General features: G+C 50.1%; 7 protein-coding genes across 7 annotated transcripts; 5 read left to right on the plus strand and 2 right to left on the minus strand.

Annotated features, from left to right (window-relative positions):
* Positions 1 to 242: 242 nt before the first annotated feature.
* Z518_11024 (uncharacterized protein) lies at positions 243 to 986 on the plus strand (the record flags this gene model as incomplete). Its single annotated transcript, XM_013411294.1, has 1 exon — positions 243 to 986. The coding sequence occupies one exon, from the start codon at positions 243 to 245 to the stop codon at positions 984 to 986; it is 744 nt and encodes a 247-aa protein (XP_013266748.1).
* A 2,161-nt stretch (positions 987 to 3,147) lies between these two features.
* On the plus strand, positions 3,148 to 7,549 carry Z518_11025 (calcium-translocating P-type ATPase, PMCA-type; the record flags this gene model as incomplete). The annotated part of the gene is made up of 3 exons (XM_013411295.1): positions 3,148 to 6,159; positions 6,211 to 6,593; positions 6,646 to 7,549. 3 exons carry the CDS (start codon positions 3,148 to 3,150, stop codon positions 7,547 to 7,549), a joined length of 4,299 nt encoding a protein of 1,432 aa, XP_013266749.1.
* Positions 7,550 to 8,723: 1,174 nt separating this feature from the next.
* Z518_11026 (uncharacterized protein) lies at positions 8,724 to 9,405 on the plus strand (the record flags this gene model as incomplete). Its single annotated transcript, XM_013411296.1, has 2 exons — positions 8,724 to 9,314; positions 9,373 to 9,405. 2 exons carry the CDS (start codon positions 8,724 to 8,726, stop codon positions 9,403 to 9,405), a joined length of 624 nt encoding a protein of 207 aa, XP_013266750.1.
* A 519-nt stretch (positions 9,406 to 9,924) lies between these two features.
* Z518_11027 (uncharacterized protein) lies at positions 9,925 to 11,301 on the plus strand (the record flags this gene model as incomplete). Its single annotated transcript, XM_013411297.1, has 4 exons — positions 9,925 to 10,219; positions 10,285 to 10,379; positions 10,444 to 11,028; positions 11,107 to 11,301. The coding sequence occupies 4 exons, from the start codon at positions 9,925 to 9,927 to the stop codon at positions 11,299 to 11,301; spliced, it is 1,170 nt and encodes a 389-aa protein (XP_013266751.1).
* A 1,048-nt stretch (positions 11,302 to 12,349) lies between these two features.
* Positions 12,350 to 13,359, minus strand: Z518_11028 (uncharacterized protein; the record flags this gene model as incomplete). The annotated part of the gene is made up of 4 exons (XM_013411298.1): positions 12,350 to 12,510; positions 12,609 to 12,752; positions 12,817 to 13,060; positions 13,231 to 13,359. 4 exons carry the CDS (start codon positions 13,357 to 13,359, stop codon positions 12,350 to 12,352), a joined length of 678 nt encoding a protein of 225 aa, XP_013266752.1.
* A 950-nt stretch (positions 13,360 to 14,309) lies between these two features.
* Positions 14,310 to 15,701, minus strand: Z518_11029 (uncharacterized protein; the record flags this gene model as incomplete). Its single annotated transcript, XM_013411299.1, has 1 exon — positions 14,310 to 15,701. The coding sequence occupies one exon, from the start codon at positions 15,699 to 15,701 to the stop codon at positions 14,310 to 14,312; it is 1,392 nt and encodes a 463-aa protein (XP_013266753.1).
* A 714-nt stretch (positions 15,702 to 16,415) lies between these two features.
* Z518_11030 (uncharacterized protein) lies at positions 16,416 to 17,408 on the plus strand (the record flags this gene model as incomplete). Its single annotated transcript, XM_013411300.1, has 1 exon — positions 16,416 to 17,408. One exon carries the CDS (start codon positions 16,416 to 16,418, stop codon positions 17,406 to 17,408), a length of 993 nt encoding a protein of 330 aa, XP_013266754.1.
* Between the last annotated feature and the right edge of the window lie 71 nt (positions 17,409 to 17,479).

Raw genomic sequence — 17,479 nt, forward strand, 5'->3', positions numbered from 1 at the left:
CAATGTATATATTAAAGTGTCAGCAGACATCTTTGGTGGTCTCCAGCCAGGTCCCTCAAAGAGAATTGATTCACTATATTGAATTATTACTACCCATAGCACACAAGGCGGTCTATCTCCATAACCAACTAACCTATATTAGAACAGAACGCGTAATCTGAACAATTTCAATTTCACTCGAATTCGACCCAGTAAGCCCGCCCCAGTTGCATCATCCATCTGCTTCGCCGATGCTCCGTACCATGGCCAACACAGCCAAATCGTACGGGTTCACGGCCCTACCGGCTGATCAATCACTGCAAAACCCAAAAACAACCAGCCCAGGCCCTATGGACACCTCCTCTCTTCAGCCACCGCGTACACCCCTTGCCACGCGTGTTGCCGCGTATGCCAAAGCTAAATTGGACGTCGACACCTACCGTCACAGCCTGCGCGTGTATAGCTACGGCTGTGCCATTGCCCGTCAATGTTTTCCGGAATATGAACTCGCTCCAGGCTCGGATCTCGAGGAGACGTGGTTCTTGACTGCTATGCTGCATGATATCGGGACCAGCACCGAATTCTTGACAAGTACCCAACTGAGCTTTGAATTCTGGGGCGCGTATCATGCTTTGCAGCTTTTGCAAGACCCAACGATGACTGGAGGAGAGGGTGTCGCGCCACGCGAGCAGGCCGAGAGTGTTACGGAAGCCATTATCAGACATCAAGACATTCAGGATGAGGGAAAGATCACCTTGATAACAAGGTTGATACATCTGGGCACGCTGCTGGACAATATCGGGGCTGGACCTGAATTGGTGCATCCCGAAACCATTGAGAATGTAGTCCACGAGTATCCTCGTCCTGGGTGGAGCGGATGTTTCAAGAAGACGGTCGAGAAGGAGAAGGCCGTCAAACCGTATGCAATGGTCAGTCGGATTCAAGGATTTGAGGAGATGATTCAGAAGAATGGAGCCAGCGGTGGGTTGATGGCAAAGTATGACTGAGTCGTCTTCAGGTTGGTTTTTGTCTGTGCGGACCGAGTACTGGACGAGACAGATTCAAAAAAAAAAAGGAGTCCTAAATCCATAATACAAGTTGTTTCGTGATGTTTCCCTGGATTTTAGTCAACTTGACCAAGACAATGAGCTTCGTGATTTGTGTAGCCTGTCAAATAGTGCCCGAGAAGAAGTCTATAGCCAATTACGGCAGTTTGTTTTTTTTTTTTTTTTTGGTCAAGCTATGATGGCATGATGGCCAGCAGGTGCAGTGACGGCATTGTCCATGTACCGTTGGCTGCTTCACTTTAAACCAACATCATGGTTAAACCTACAGGTTGGCGGTGTTAGTGTTTGAGGGATCTGGCAACCACTTGACAAAACAGTTTGACAAGCAAGCCGGAATCCTATCGTTTTCCCGTTCAAAACACCGCCCAGCTTCATTAGCCTTTCTTGGGTCTGAGGGCCAAGGCCGTCCTATAATCAAGAATTCTTATTGCCAATGCTTGTGTCTTTCGGGGGTAACAAGTGACTTTTCAGGACCAGGATCTACATGTCCGACGGTGAAGTAAGATTCGAAAAATGAGGCAGGAGAAGAATCACTCTTGAATACTGGCTTTATCAGCTGCAACTTTGGTGTTGAGGAAAGTAGAAATACCCACCGTATGAGCGTCATGTCCAACATGTTCATCCAAAACTCGCCACTCGCCACTTATAAGCTGGAAGTAATAGTTCATCTCCGATACAGATCCTGATGTTGATGAGGTGGTAGAGTGACCAGCGCAGGGTTCCGCAGTGGGAGATAGGAATGTGAGATGTGGAGCCCAATCAATTTGGCGGGTGCATTTCATCGCTCGTGGCCTGGTCCGGAGCATCTTAGAAGGATCAAGGAATCACAGGTTACAGTTTATTCCCCGAAGAGATGACTGACTTGACAGGGAGGATGCCTAACTTGCGAGAGACTTGAAAATTTAGTACGGTGGCAGTGCAAAACGCCCTGACCACCTTGTTCCATTCGATTGGATGAAAAGCAGGAATTCTGGCGCGCAAACGAAAGGGCGGGGCATAGTTGAGGGTTTTTCTTTCTCTCGCGGCTGTGTGTCAGATATTCTAGTCGCTGGCGGAAGGAAAGGATGTTGAGACGGGAGTCGAGATGGAAATTTGAGCGAGGTTGAATGCCAGATGGATGGAGATCTTTGACTACGAATGCCCCCCGGAGGAAAAAGAATAGAAAAGGGTTACCGCATGGATGGGCAGTAGACGGAGGGCCAGGGGTCAACCGGGCCTGGAATCTCCGTGTTGACTTTCACTGCCGGGATGAGGTACCGGCTACCTGTGCTTCGCTAGAGCTGGGCGTAGTCTGGAGGTACCCAGTACTAAATCTCCAAGTGGCTCTCTCTTCGGCCCTCCATCTTATTGGTGAGAACCCTAGCAGCACCTCCTACGCCAGGCCTAAAAGAGACATCCTGTATCCTGCAAGCTCCGCAGAGTCGTACCAACCATCGACCGTAATGTTCTCTTTCATGTCGACAATACTTCCTTCTCCTCTCTCTACGAGTCGCAAATGGCACACCCTGCCTCATACTTGCATTTCCATTCTCTTTGTTCATTCAACCGCTAACTTGTTTTCCTTCTTTCCTTTCGCGTTCCCCCATTGTTGATCCTCCTCCACCCCCCGGTACATGGGTGAGACTTTGTCCACCGAACACGGTACGACACAACTTTTACGGTTACCGTTGTGCCTCCGTGACCTGCGTCGGATCGACCTTAAAGTTCAAAGCAGGATTGGTTCTTGGAGGTTTTGTCAATACCTCCTCCCCAGGCCGGTTGCTTGATATTCACTGGAGGGCTATTTTTTTTTTTTTTTTTTTGGGTATGCAGCCACTCCTGTTTGCTTTGTCGTGCATCGACACGTTCTGACAGCTCATTGTACCAGTGTGTTTGATTTAATACAAAACCAACAAACTGCATATCCATACTGCCAACATCTTCTTCTCCTGCGGGTCCGGACATATCGCCAGTTCAAAAATTTCATGCCGCTCTCACTTTCCTGTTGAAATCCTCCTTATATCATTCTTGACCCTCAGCCACGTCAAAATCACTCAAGAGACTTGGGACATTCGTCTGGAATACACCCACAATCTGGCACCCACGTACCGCAATCTCTGCAATGCCTTCAACTCCGGATGGGCAAGACCCAGAGCCACCGAATCCTAAACAGCCGCGCCAGAGGGCTCCCACGATTAGTATCGACGATTCCGCTGTAAATCCTTCCGCGGAAGAGCCACCCAGCGCCGCTTCTGACAGACCGGGCCCTCTACCACGCATACAAACCGTTGGCCTGGACTCGGGCCCAACCCTGTCCTCCCCCCTTTCGGTTTCGCCCACTGACGTTCGACCATCCTCTGATACACGCGAGTCCCGACCTACATCTCCCCACAATGTTTCGTCTCCCAGAACCCAGTTCCTCGATGGAACAGCACAAAATTTTCTTTCTGTTCCTGGGTTAAGGGCGAGGGCGACGTCTATAGAGTCTGAAGTTTCGCCCACGTCGGAATTTGGGGGAGAAACCCAGATTGCCTCCTCTACCACTGGCATGGACGACCACTCGAGCAAGATTTCCCTTAGCAACAACGATGATGTGATGAACGATGCGGACGCACTAAGACCAGACCCTGGCTCCGAGGCCGATTTTGAAGTTCAGGACAACAAATTCGCCTTCTCGCCCGGGCAGTTGAACAAAATGATCAATCCTAAAAGTTTGGCTGCTTTTCACGCTCTCGGTGGATTAGGAGGTTTGGAAAAAGGTCTCCGGACGGATCGACACAGTGGCTTAAGTGTCGACGAAGTTGGCCTGAGCGGGACGGTGGACTTTCGTGAAGCGGTTCAAGCAGGTGCTGAAGCCGAGGAAAATTACGGCACGGTCAAGAGAATCAACACATCCAATTCAATGACTGCTCCAGCGAAGATCTCCGAGAATTCATTTGCCGACCGCAAACGCATCTTCAAAGACAATCGACTGCCCGAGAAGAAAGCCAAAACATTTTGGCAACTTGCTTGGATCGCTTATAACGACAAGGTGCTGATTCTTCTTTCCGTCGCCGCTGTCATCTCTCTCGCTCTGGGTATCTATCAGACTGTCAATCCCGTCCCTTCTGAAGAGCATGAAGCTCGAGTCGAATGGGTCGAAGGTGTCGCCATTATGGTTGCAATCTTTGTTGTTACTTTTGTGGGGGCCTTGAATGATTACCAAAAGGAACGCCAGTTCATCAAATTAAATCGCAAAAAGGAGGAACGCTCGGTCAAGGTTATTCGATCCGGTAAATCTCAGGAGATTTCGGTTTATGATGTCTTGGTTGGAGACGTGATGCATCTGGAGCCTGGTGATCTGATCCCGGTGGACGGTGTATTCATTGATGGCCACAACGTCAAGTGCGACGAATCATCCGCCACCGGCGAGTCTGATATTATTCGGAAAACACCTGCGGATGAAGTATACCACGCTATTGAAAACCACCAGAGTCTCAAGAAAATGGACCCGTTCATTCTTTCAGGCGGAAAGGTCTCGGAAGGTGTGGGCACATTCCTGGTCACCTCTGTGGGCGTCAATTCCAGCTATGGCAGAACCTTGATGTCTCTTCAGGACGAGGGACAAACGACACCTCTACAGTCGAAATTGAATATTCTGGCCGAGTACATTGCTAAGTTGGGATTGGCTGCGGGTTTGCTACTCTTTGTTGTGCTGTTCATCAAATTCCTAGCGCAGCTCAACAAAATCGACGGTGGCTCCCAAGGCAAAGGTCAGCGTTTTCTTCAAATCTTTATCGTCGCGGTCACAATTATCGTCGTCGCGGTGCCAGAAGGATTGCCCTTGGCCGTCACCCTCGCTCTAGCATTTGCTACGACACGAATGCTGAAAGACAACAACTTGGTACGACTCCTCCGTGCCTGTGAAACCATGGGCAATGCCACCACGGTCTGCTCGGACAAAACCGGAACTTTGACACAAAACAAGATGACCGTAGTCGCAGGAACCTTGTCGACCGCCTCTCGATTCGGCGACAGGCAACAGCCTATCAGTTCCACGGCCGTGAGCGAGGAAAAATCTGAAGGCGCCGTCACGTCTTCGAACGACGTCTCTTCATCCGAATTCATTTCGACGCTCTCACAGGAGACTCTGGCGCTCCTCAAGGATTCGGTGATACTCAATTCAACCGCATTCGAAGGTGAGGAAGGGGGTAGGAAGGTCTTTATCGGTTCCAAAACCGAGACTTCTCTGCTTTCCTTTGTCAGCGATCATCTTGCCATCGGATCCCTCAGTGAGGAGAGAGCCAATTCAGACATCGTTCAAATGGTGCCTTTCGACTCGGGTCGCAAATGTATGGCCGTCGTCATTCGGCTTGCCAATGGCAAATACCGTATGCTGGTCAAGGGAGCGTCTGAGATCCTGATTGCTAAATGCACCCGGATCATCAGTGATCCGACCAAAGGGGTTGTGGACTCACCGATCACTCCGGAACAGGTTGAAACCTTAAACGGCATTGTCAGCAATTATGCTTCGAGGTCCCTGCGTACAATCGCACTCCTATATCGAGACTTTTGCGAGTGGCCTCCTCGGGGAGCTGCTTTACCAGATGACAAGAAGCAGGCGGACTTTGATAAGGTTTTCAAGGACATGGTCTTTTTCGGTGTTGTGGGCATCCAGGACCCGCTGCGTCCGGGCGTCACCAAAGCCGTTCACGATTGTCAAGTGGCAGGTGTTTTTGTGCGCATGGTAACTGGCGACAACATCATGACAGCTAAAGCTATTGCCACCGAATGTGGGATTTTTACTTCGGGTGGAATCGCCATGGAGGGTCCTGTCTTCAGGAAGTTGAGCTCGAAGCAGCTGACTCAGGTCATTCCACGTCTACAAGTCCTCGCCCGATCAAGCCCTGAAGACAAGAGGTTACTCGTGGGCCATCTGAAGAAACTCGGTGAAACCGTGGCAGTCACGGGTGACGGTACTAATGATGCGCCCGCGCTCAAGACCGCAGACGTAGGTTTTTCCATGGGCATTGCAGGAACTGAGGTCGCGAAAGAGGCTTCAGCAATCATCCTCATGGACGATAACTTTGCATCCATTGTCAAAGCCATCTCGTGGGGCAGAACGGTGAACGATGCAGTCAAGAAATTCCTTCAGGTTCGTCTTGCACGAATTCAAACACTGGTCCCAGATCTAACTTGCCCATAGTTCCAAGTGACCGTCAACATTACGGCGGTCTTTTTGACATTCATCTCTGCCGTGGCCAATGATGATGAAAGCTCTGTCCTGACGGCCGTCCAGCTTCTGTGGGTGAACCTCATCATGGATACATTTGCAGCCCTCGCATTGGCTACCGACCCCCCTTCGCCCTCGATATTGAAACGACGACCGGAACCGAAGTCAGCACCATTGATCACCATTACGATGTGGAAGATGATTATTGGCCAGTCCATCTTCCAGCTTGTTGTCACTCTCATCCTATATTTCGCGGGAGAGAGCATTCTGTCATATCAAACAGAAGATGAAAAGGATCGCCTGCAAAGTACGATTTTCAATACGTTTGTGTGGATGCAAATATTCAATCAATACAAGTAAGGAGGATTGGTTCCACTTATGGTCGATGGATGGACTGACTGTCTCTAGCTCGCGACGACTGGATAACGACTTCAATATTTTTGAAGGAATCCTTCGAAATTGGTGGTTCATTGGAATTCAGTTCATCATTGTTGGTGGCCAATGTTTGATCATGTTTGTTGGAGGTCAAGCATTCTCGATACACCGAATCAACGGCGCTCAATGGGGTTATTCGATTGTTCTCGGTGCCCTCTCCATGCCCATGGCCGTGGTTATTCGGTTGATCCCAGACGAGTTATTCGCGAGACTCATTCCCAGTATTCCTCGACGGAAGAAACGGGGACCTAAATTCATTGTTGAGGACGATGAGGATAGAGTTCAACAGTGGAATCCGGCTCTAGAGGAGATTCGGGATGAATTGACATTCCTCAAGAAAATCCGTGGTGGTCGGATGTCGGAATTGGCATACAAACTACAACATCCACGGGACACATTCTTACCGCGCTCACGCAGTCCTTCTCGTTCTCGCTCAACCAGCGAACTGCCCCAGACACCGGATGGTGAGCAAGCCGTGTCGGATGCAATGACCGGATCTCCCTCGACTCCCGAGAAGGCCAGACGACGAGCGAGATCTAGTTCGAATTCAGTGTTCGGACCTGCAACTGCCATGGCAGGAATCATTGCAGGGAGCGTCGCAGGAGGTTGGTCTCCGATTGAAAGGCGCCCGGAGGAACAGGAGACGGTACGATTTACGAGATCTCGTTCTCATTCGGGGGTGGACGGCACTAGTGGAATGGAGATCCATCCCGCAACACCGGCAGAGGACCCTGTCTTTGCGAAGAGTGTTCCAAAGACTGGTATTCCTCCCAGTCAAGATCCCAATCTCGCGCCTCACTTTGAGCACGCACCGCCTCATAGTCCCTCTGGCCGCTCAAGAGGTTCACACTCTCGACAACCATCTCCAATCGCCTGAAATCGAAGGCAATGTACATTGCCGTCAGATGTGGAAGAACACTGTGTGGACTCTGACCACAGAAAACCGCCCATGCCAGACATTTTCCATGGGGCAGTAATTGTGCAAACATACGGGGTTGCAGCCTCACCTTTTCTAAAGAGCTGAAATCGCATTTGTATCGATTAAGGCACACAGTGCTCAACAGAGACATGAACGCGAAGAGCGGCACCATGATATCAAAAGGCCTGAGTCATTCAGGGGCAAGAAATTTTGTTATCTGGCGCCATGGCGTCATCCGGATGGCCGTAAAGATGCTTCCGACTTGCTTTGCTGTGCCTCAGGGCTGAGCTCAAGGGGAATACGGAATACGACATATATTTGGGCGGACAACAGCCTTGAACGAGGCTAGTGGAGATCAAATCTTCACTGTAGAAGCAGGACTGTGTCTGGATAGATTGTACTGTACAATAGCACTTCTTCATCGGGCCATAGAGAAGCACATGTCGGAATGCTGTTAAAATCGCTGAAGATTCTGTCCGAGTGGTTTCCGCGGGGCTGAGCCGAGGCATAGACTTTTGCTGTTGGCAGCATCTTATGCAAATCGGTGATTTGTTTTTTCTTATTCATCCACGGCGGAAAATCAAGGCCCATAATTTTGGCCCATCCGAGCCTCCTTTTTCGGCCTTCCCTCGCCGCATCAAAATGTAAACTCGTTCACTTTATCGGCCTGCACGGAGAACTAGTCGTTTCTGTCTTGTCACCATGGTTCCAGGCCGGTCAACAATAAATATCCTCCTCCTCCTCTCTTCTCGGCCAACAAGTCTCCCCAATCGGACGCCAATCATTCCTTCGATTATACCTCTGTCCTCGTCCTCCACGGCCCTGCGACGTACACTCATTCGTCAGCAGCCTATTCACACTGTCTCTCCCTTGATATCATTTCACTTACGGAGGACAATACAACCCCTAAGGCGGGTCAAAGGAGTTTCTTGGAGTCGAAATTCTACTGGTGAGCTCGGTCCCGCTAATGCTGGTCATATCGATTACTGACATATGGATAGTGGTAGTCCACAGCAAAGGAAAAGCTCGATTCCGGCGGACAGTTAGTTTCCTAATTATCAGCACCGTCTCCTTTGCGGTGGGCGCCTATATCGCTATCTTCTACTCGCCTCCAATCCTCGCTCCTTTAATCATGGGTTCTATGCCCACAGATGTGGAGAGCCTGTCTCTCTATGAAGCCCCGGATGACTTTTCGCGCGAGATTGATGAACACATTAAAAATTGTGCCCTGGCCCAGTCATTACGAGCCAACCCAGACTTCGTCGAGTCAAGACCACATCTCAAAATTCCCCAGGAAATACGGCAACACAATTTGACGGCGGGAACATTGTCTGGTCCAGGCATGATCGTCGTGCCTCCATACTATTTCAACGAGAAGGACGGTAAATCAATGGTACAGATCTTTTACGTGGGACCAGATGTTTCCGGTCACCCCGGAATTGTACATGGTGGATTTTTGGCTACCATGTTGGACGAAGGTCTCGCCCGCTGTGCTTTTCCCGCCATGCCCAACAAAGTCGGTGTCACCGCCAATTTGAATATCAATTACCTCAAGCCAACAATGGCTGGTCAGTTCCTGGTGCTGAGGGCGAAGACGACCAAAGTTGAGGGTAGAAAGGCCTGGGCAGAAGGGTGGATTGAAAGCCTCGAGGTTGCAGAGGGAGAGGAGCCTACGAAACTGGTTGAGGCATATGCATTGTTCATTGAGCCCAAGCATGCTCAGGTGTGTGAACAGAGAAGATGCCCGTTTCTGTCTCAAATGCTAACATTAAATCTCTCAGATGTTGAAATCACTCTACAGAGTTGGTGCATGAATATCAGATGGAAACCGGCATTTGGATTTCAATTTATTGGAACTATGATCTTTTCGGGGCGCTTTAGACACGAGGGGCAGGATCGAAACTGCATGGTAGAGGATTCTACTGTTGATAGAATTTTGGGCGGTGGGTGGAGGAATACCCCCTCTTGAGCATATCTGACTTTTGGGCGGGGAGTACGAGTTCAATACAATGTGTTGATTACCAAGGCTCTGTGGAAACAATCATGACTGGAACAATAGTAATTTGTTACTGACCTGATGGTTGTTATCTTTATTCAGACACTGGTCCATGTAGTAGGTGACCGAGTAGCCGTTGGCGCTTGGCATACGCAGCTTGAGATGCTGCAGCTATATTGATAGCAAATCGTAGTGGTCCAGGTACCACCTCAGGTCTTTTCGAAAACAGCCCGCGACAAGCACAAACGAGGCATCTTGTGGCTCTTCTTCACGAGTCAAGTCTTCTTTTGCCGTCGACTACACTCCCTCTCCCTTTTGCCTCAAGAACCCTCCCAACATGACCTCCAAATACATTGCCGTCTCCGTCCCCTCGTCAGTCACCCCGTCCGGACACAAAGAAGATGCGATTTCCTCGTTAGAAAAAGCGGTGAATCCATCCAATGGCGAAGTCATACCATTTTCCGTCCCTGAATTCAAAATTGGCACTCTCGATGCTCTCCTGCAACAGTCGGACGACCTGGCCAAACTCGAAGGTCTATGCAATGCTGTCGTGAGCAAGGTTGGAGATACGCTGAAGAATATCCTGGATGGAGACGAAGAGAAGATTGCCATGCATAAAAATGTCAATGATAGTATGTATGCGGCTGGCCGGTGGTTTCTTGAGTGAAAGTTTCATTGACCGGTCGGCAACGATCAGAACCTCTGGAACAGTACTTACGAAGTTTCTCTTGGAACAAAGTCAAATATCGAGCTGATAGGCCCCTGGCGGAGCTGATTGATCTTTTACAAAAGGTAGGATACCCACTTTAGGAGTTATGCTTATACGGACCCCAGAATCTCACATGAAGTATCCCAGGAAGCAAACTCAATCGACAACGACGTTCGATCCAAATACAACCAATACAACTCGATACGCACAAACCTGCAGACCCTCGTGCGAAAACAAACGGGAAACCTCTCTACCAAGTCCTTACTCAGCGTCGTCTCGCCTGGGGTGCTCGTCACAGACTCCGAACACCTCGAAACACACCTGGTCGCGGTCCCCAACTCCAGCGTGAAAGAATTCATGCGCTCCTACGAAACACTCGCGCCCATGGTCGTCCCGCGCTCCGCGTATTTCGTCGCCAATGATGACGAATATAGTCTGTACGCCGTGACAACGTTCAAGAAACACAGTCACGAGTTCGTCCATAAGGCCCGCGAGAAGAAATGGGTGCCGCGCGACTACAAGTTCAAGGAAGGCGGAAAGGAAGAGGAAGAAAGAGAAATCAAGCGCGTCGAGGCCGAGGAGAAAAGGGTGTGGGGCGAGACGTTACGATTAGGAAGAACGGGCTGGAGTGAAGGTGTCATGTGCCTTGTGCATGTCGTTGTATTGAGGGTCTTTGTCGAGACGGTCCTCAGATATGGGTTGCCGTTGGACTTTGTGGCTGTATTGATCAAGGTACGTCCTCTCCTTTCATTTCCTTTTTTCATGACACCTCGGCTGCAAATGTGCATCCACTCTGACTCGCGGGAACAGACCGATTCCAAACGCGAAAAGAAAGCTCGACAAGGTCTCGATACGGAATACGCATATCTTGCAGGCAACGCGTTCGGGAAAGACAGCAAAGGGAGGCCGAAGAAGGATGACGGCGTCAGTTCAGCGGACATGATAGCTGGTGGCGAACAGGGGGAGTACTCGGCCTATGTCTGTTATGATATCGATGTCGATTGATTGATTTGCCTCCTTTGTTGGATTTGAAAGGGGCAGCGACGAGAAGAGGAATGTGTTTCATTGAGCTGACCACGGGATATCAACGTACAGTATGGAAATGTGCGTGGTTTACTGCGTCCGTACGGATCAATTGTTGTCTCGCATTTCCCTCATTCCGGGCAGAGGTCTCGCGAGATATATGGGATTCCTTCAGAAGAATCAAATCGAACTTTATTAGGTTACGGTGTGGGCGTGCAGTGTTGCCAGTTGCGCACCTACGTAACTTATGAGGGCACCTAAGATAGAGTATGTCTCTTTAGAGAAAGAGCCAAGAAAGAATTGAAACATATTCGAACGATGATCGAGAGAGGGAGAAAGTCGTCAGGCTTGCACTGACGGGTTCGTGGTTGAAATGAATAAACCGACTATGCCACAACCTGGGCTCGGCTCTAGACTTTCCTTTCCAGCGGTGTTTCTCTTCTACTGCCAGGATCAAGTCGTGTTCCCAGCTCGAATTTCGAGTTTTGAAATTAGAACGTCTCTTTTCTGGCCCCGTTGGAGCCGCCAGCCTTAGGTGACTTGGAGGGAAGAGAAGAACACTCGTCCAGGTCATGACAAGATATAGTGTGGTGCTGTCTCGTTTGAGCTGAGCCTTGCCAAACAAGGATGAGAGATTGGAGTTTATAAGAGAATATCCCTGACGTGAAGAGGAAAGAGTTGATAAAATAGTTAAGCGTCAGTCTCCAGGTCATATAGGCAGGTTCTCAAGTCATGTTATGGTTCGGGGACGTAGGGTCAAGCACCGGCTGGTGTCTCTGACGGAGCAAGCGAGCAGATGGTTTCGCAAAAATACGTTCTGGTGCTTGGTGCAGTGTCGACATCGCTAGAACGTGAGAATATGTGAGAGGGGCCGAAACGCTGGAAGACGTTGTGCCCTACAGAAAGTCCTCTCATTGCGTAATCGTCTGCGCCATTGCCCTCGTTGATTGCACCACTCTTTGAATCTCCTATCAATCGCAGGTAAGGGAGGTCAAGTCGAGTGGCATAAGTAATTCAGGTCATGAAGAATTCATAACCCACTGCGCTCCGGGCGAGGTTTCGTAGGGTTTGTTCCGACAGCCTGACGTTGCCCATCGTACAGGCCAGAGTAATAGCCTGCCCAGTAGTATGCCATTTTAACGTTCTCGAGTGTTTGGTCCAGAGATGCCGGAGCTGGAGCTGTACATTCCGCTGTTTCGTCAGTTGTGAATCAGGACCGCGGCGAGAACTAGTCGCCAAAGGGGGATGGACGTGGTAAGGAGTGGAAGGGAGGTAGAAGTGCCGCGTACCTTCAGCATTCGTCGGCGGTAAGTTGGGTCCAATCGACGGATTCTTCGGCGGAGAGGCCTTGGGAAGTTCGTGGTTTGTAGTTTGAGGATTTGCATTATTGGTCTCGGGTATCGGATCGGGTTGGATTGTTGTCACTTTTACAACTGCTCAACAAGTGTCAATATCTCAGGCTTATTACGGCGCATTGGCTGGTCAGATATAGCATACCTTCTTGGTTCAACGCCCGTCTTGCTGCGTTGAGTTCATTTTCGTCGTCGACTTCGCCGTCTTCAAGATCGCCATCCTCAAAGTCCTCATCTTCACCATCAACATCAGCGTTGGTGTCGTGCCATTCCCCTTGCACTCCAGCGATAGCTTCGGATTCCGCTCGCGCTTGCCCAAGTTCGTCCGTCTCTGCTTGTCGGATGATTTCTTCCACGTCTTCTCCGCGCGCATGGATGCTGTGGTAGTACTGGAGGTGGAGGCAGTTAGTAGATGTGCTCAAATAATAGGGTTGGCTCCGTAAAACCGCCAAGACAAGGCTCGCAGTATGTTCATTGCCGGTGTTGAGAGTAATTTGGCACGTCGGTCTGGGAAGTGTGAAACTTGATAGAAATGCGTAGAATCAAACTTATAGCATACCTCGTACTCGGCAACAGCGTCGTTCCAGGATCTGATCAAGGCCGAGTCATCCCAGATTTCCGCCTGGCTGAGATCGCCGGGATTTTTTGAGGAGTGGTGTGTAGTTTTAGTTTTTTTGTTCTTGGGCATTTCGAAATGGTATATTCCAAAGGGAACTGTTCTCGGTGCATGAAAACCAAGAGTCTGTGTTCCCATGACAATGGCAAATAGAGCAAAAGACGATTTAATAAGAAGTTGAATTTGTTACGCCAAGACGAGGTTGTGATTGGTCAGCCTTGTCACCAGGGGTAGTTATCTCCAAAACGAAGCAAGGGTACTAATTTGTATTATTGCTTATTGCTCAGACACTAGTTGCTCTTCATTCATCGTGTTAACCTCACGACTGTTCTCCGGCCTGCCTTTTTCTCAATCGATTGGCAATTCGTCCAGACTCTTGATATGGAATTCCATGGTGGCATTCATCTTCATTCTCAACGCACTACAATTGAAAGCTACTCAATCCATCAGTATGATCGCGGACGAATGCAGCAACGGTACCGCGAAAATAGAGTCCCATTGCCAATACGTCAGGGTCCGGATCTTGATAATACGCAACCTTCTCGGCGCTGAAGAGCAGAAGCGAATCGACAGCCTGATAGGCGCGGGTCCATGGGGTACGGCTGTAGAGCTGGGAAAATGCCGGCGCATACGCTACGGTAGACAGTGATGTTGGCAGCGGCGCAGCGCATGGCGGTACGTAACCGCCCAGATATGTTGGGCGGCGGAATGCCGTTGTGGTGACGATTCCAATGCCAGTAGAGGTATTGAAGGACCCGCGCCGTCCCAAAAGGTGTCAGATACCTGGAGGGCAGAGTTTGGCTTACTTTGGTCCCAAATCATGAAGCTTTACCTCGAATCAGAGCTTGATCCAGATGTAGAGTATAGTGACGGAGTAACTCATGGCGGAAGACGATGAAATGCGGACGAAATAAGGATCTCAACTGAGGATCGGATCTCGCGCTGAAAAAGGTCTAAGTTTTCCGGAATGAAAATCCCCCTATCCCCATTGCTTTAAGGAGGAGACCTTGGAGATCCATTTCCTATGCCATCAAAACAACACTAGTTGGCTTGCAAAGTTCCATGGGAAAATAGCAAAATGGTCCAATTGGACCGTTTTCTTCGTGATCACATTGCGACCACAATCCGAAGACCCCTCCAGATCTGATACCTCCCGGTTGAATGCCTTCCAATTGCCATTGGTCTTGACCACTATAGGAAATAATGAATCGCCATCTCACTTCTCTTTCTCCTGGGACAAGACTTGCGCACCCCCGGACATCTATGGAAGGACGGTGTACCCCCGCGTGGGCGCGAGAAAGACCGGAGAAATAGAGCGTAGGCAGAGCAGGAGATACCGGGAGAGAAGTCTTCAAGCGTGGGTCCGATGAGATGGCGTCATCGAGTTTGAGGTCTAGTTTCATTAAATCTCCACACGCTTCAGGCGCATCATCCAAAGGTGGTCGTGGTCCAAGTTGGCTGTCCCACGTGTTGTAGGTAAAAAGGTCCGCATAGTCAAGGAATGAGTATGTCCCGAGCCAGGGACCGACGACTCTAGCCCAGTCTCCAGGGTTGGTTGGATCGACCAGAGTTCGATGGGGAATGGAGAAGCAGAAGCCTTGCGGCATTGAAATGTGGCCTTCAACAACCATGGCAAAATTGCCGCCTACGACGCTGTAGACACCTTCAAGTAGGGTCCAATCCACACAACCACTACCATCGCGTTTGAAGGGACCATAATCGTTGTCAGCACCGCTCAGACTCCAATCATATACTATTCGTCGGGCGGCACCTCGAGCTCTGTGTTGGATCCGTTCACGAAAGGTAAGGCCAAAGAGAACGTGAAGTCGTGAGGCAGATTCCGGTCGTCGTCTCCCCCTTTCGCTTTCAGTCACCGAACGTGTAATTGGACCAGCTTGCTTCTCGCGGACAATGGTACCAGAGTCATGAATAAGGCTTTCAATCCCATCCCGATATCGGTCCGTGTTGGAGAGAATGAGAAGATTGCGTGAAGAACTTCGATCATCCGCAGTGGGGAGTTTGCCATTGGCCATATCGCGAGCGGTTGGGGCAAACTTTGCGGTATCGACGATGCTCAGGAGAGCATCTATGTGATCCTCAACATTAGGAAGAGGCATATTGAGGGCGCACCATTTTGATTTGATGGCTCGTAAGGCCCGTCGTCTTCTCAGGAGTTCTCGATACCAATCCCAGTCCTCCAGATTTGAAGCTTGAGGAGACCCCGGTGTCAAGACCCAGGCATCATTAGGATCGTCAAAGAGTTGGAGAAAGGCCGATCTCCAGAGAATTTGATTTTGAGGAGTGATAAAGCCAAGCGCGGTCTTACAGGTTCGTCCAAAGCGGACAATGGCTTCGGGGTCAAGGAAAGAGAGGATGTTACTAAGGAGTTCTTGAGGTAGATCGAGGATTTCCATATCTTGGTGTGAGCCGGAACGATTCGGTAAGCTGGGAGATGGAAGATTGGGGGTTGCAAATAAATCAGAGAGAAAGCCCAGGATGGAACATGGACGTTCGAAGCTAGCAACTATCCGACAGTGAGTGAGATCCCCCTCCCCCACGTCCGGACGGAGATAAACTGTGCTTTGAGCGTAGTGACTTCTCTGAAGGCATTGATCAAATGTTGATTGAGATGAGAAGTCTGGATGAGCCAAAAATCTAGCTATTAGAGATGGAAAGTTAGGAGACAATCGCAATGACATGTAAACACGGGTATTTGTTATAGGGTGCAGTTGCAGCCGCAGCTCGCGGGCGATACAGACCGGGGGGAATCATGGATTGAATTATGGCTTCATCGGCCCCCCGCGTCAGTGGCAGTGCAGTGGATGACAGCCACATCTTCAGGCATCTCGACGCTCTTTGTCAATCAAATCTCCTTTACCAAGAAAGTCGTTTTCCGCATCAACCTGCCAATCCCTAATCTCACCCAATAACCGCCAGCACAGCCGCACGCATTCGATCCTGCATTGCCATGCCTTATTGGCATTTCTCAATCCATATTATGATCAAGAGATATCGCCAATATCGAAGCGTCTCCTGACTCTGTTCCCCGTCCGTCCTGCACCTGAACAACCTCATTGTTAACTTCGCCCGTCATCGTTGACAACCTGTACCCAGAAACCACCGCAACAATGCCCCTGAAGGATTTTCTCAAAAAGAAGGAGAAGATTGATGACACTGCCACACCGCTACCACCGCCTCTGCCCCAGGCCCACGAATTCACCTTTGTTCGCACCGACACCAACACCGAAGAGTTCATCAGACCTCCTGCATATGAGGACGAGCGAGAAGTTTCCGCGGCCACCAGACGCTCCTTTGGTCGATTTCGCAAGAGCGTCAGTCCCGCAGCTTCGGACAGTTCTTCGCCAGAAAAAGAAAAGAAAGAACACAGAAGGATTTCCCAGCGTCTGCATCTGAGCAAAGACCGTTCCGCTAGCACCAGTTCCGTCAACTTACCTTCCGACCTCCCGGCTATTGAGGATGCATATATTGAATCTGGTGACCGTCAGGAGAAAGAGGCCAAATGGGAGGAACGGGCCACTATATTGGCCAGTAAAAGCCCTGTCATTCCTGCCCGACCTTTGACAGGGGACTTGGAAAATCTCCACTTGGGTTCGCCAGCACCATCTCCTTCGCGACCTCGCAGCATCAATGATCCAGACAGTGACATTGATATTCAGAAGGCCATCCAACTGCACGAATCTGGTGACCTTGAGCAAGCAACCGAAATGTTCCGGAAACTCGCCGACTCCGGCAATGTTTTATCTCAAGTTCTCTATGGACTGTCTCTTCGACATGGTTGGGGTTGTCAGCCTGATCCCGCCCAGGCCGTCACCTATCTGTCAGCCGCGGCATCGAATTCGGCTACTATTGAATCAGATGCTTTGAGAGCTGGGATGAAAAAGGGAGGGGCGGCAAAGGGTGAACTTGTCCTCGCCATCTTCGAAATGGCAAACTGTTTCCGACATGGCTGGGGAGTTCCCATCGACAAAGTCGCAGCAAGGCATTATTACGAGACAGCGGCAAATCTGGGAGACACGGATGCCATGAACGAGGCCGCTTGGTGTTACCTCGAAGGATTTGGGGGCAAGAAAGATAAGGTGAGTTTCCCTCCTGTCTCTTGAGCCGAGAGCACAGGTTCCTAGCCGGATATTCTCATCTCCCTCGATCAACCCTCCTCTCCCCTCCACGTGAC

Source organism: Rhinocladiella mackenziei (genome assembly GCF_000835555.1).
Source record: "Rhinocladiella mackenziei CBS 650.93 unplaced genomic scaffold supercont1.11, whole genome shotgun sequence".
NCBI lineage: Eukaryota > Fungi > Ascomycota > Eurotiomycetes > Chaetothyriales > Herpotrichiellaceae > Rhinocladiella > Rhinocladiella mackenziei.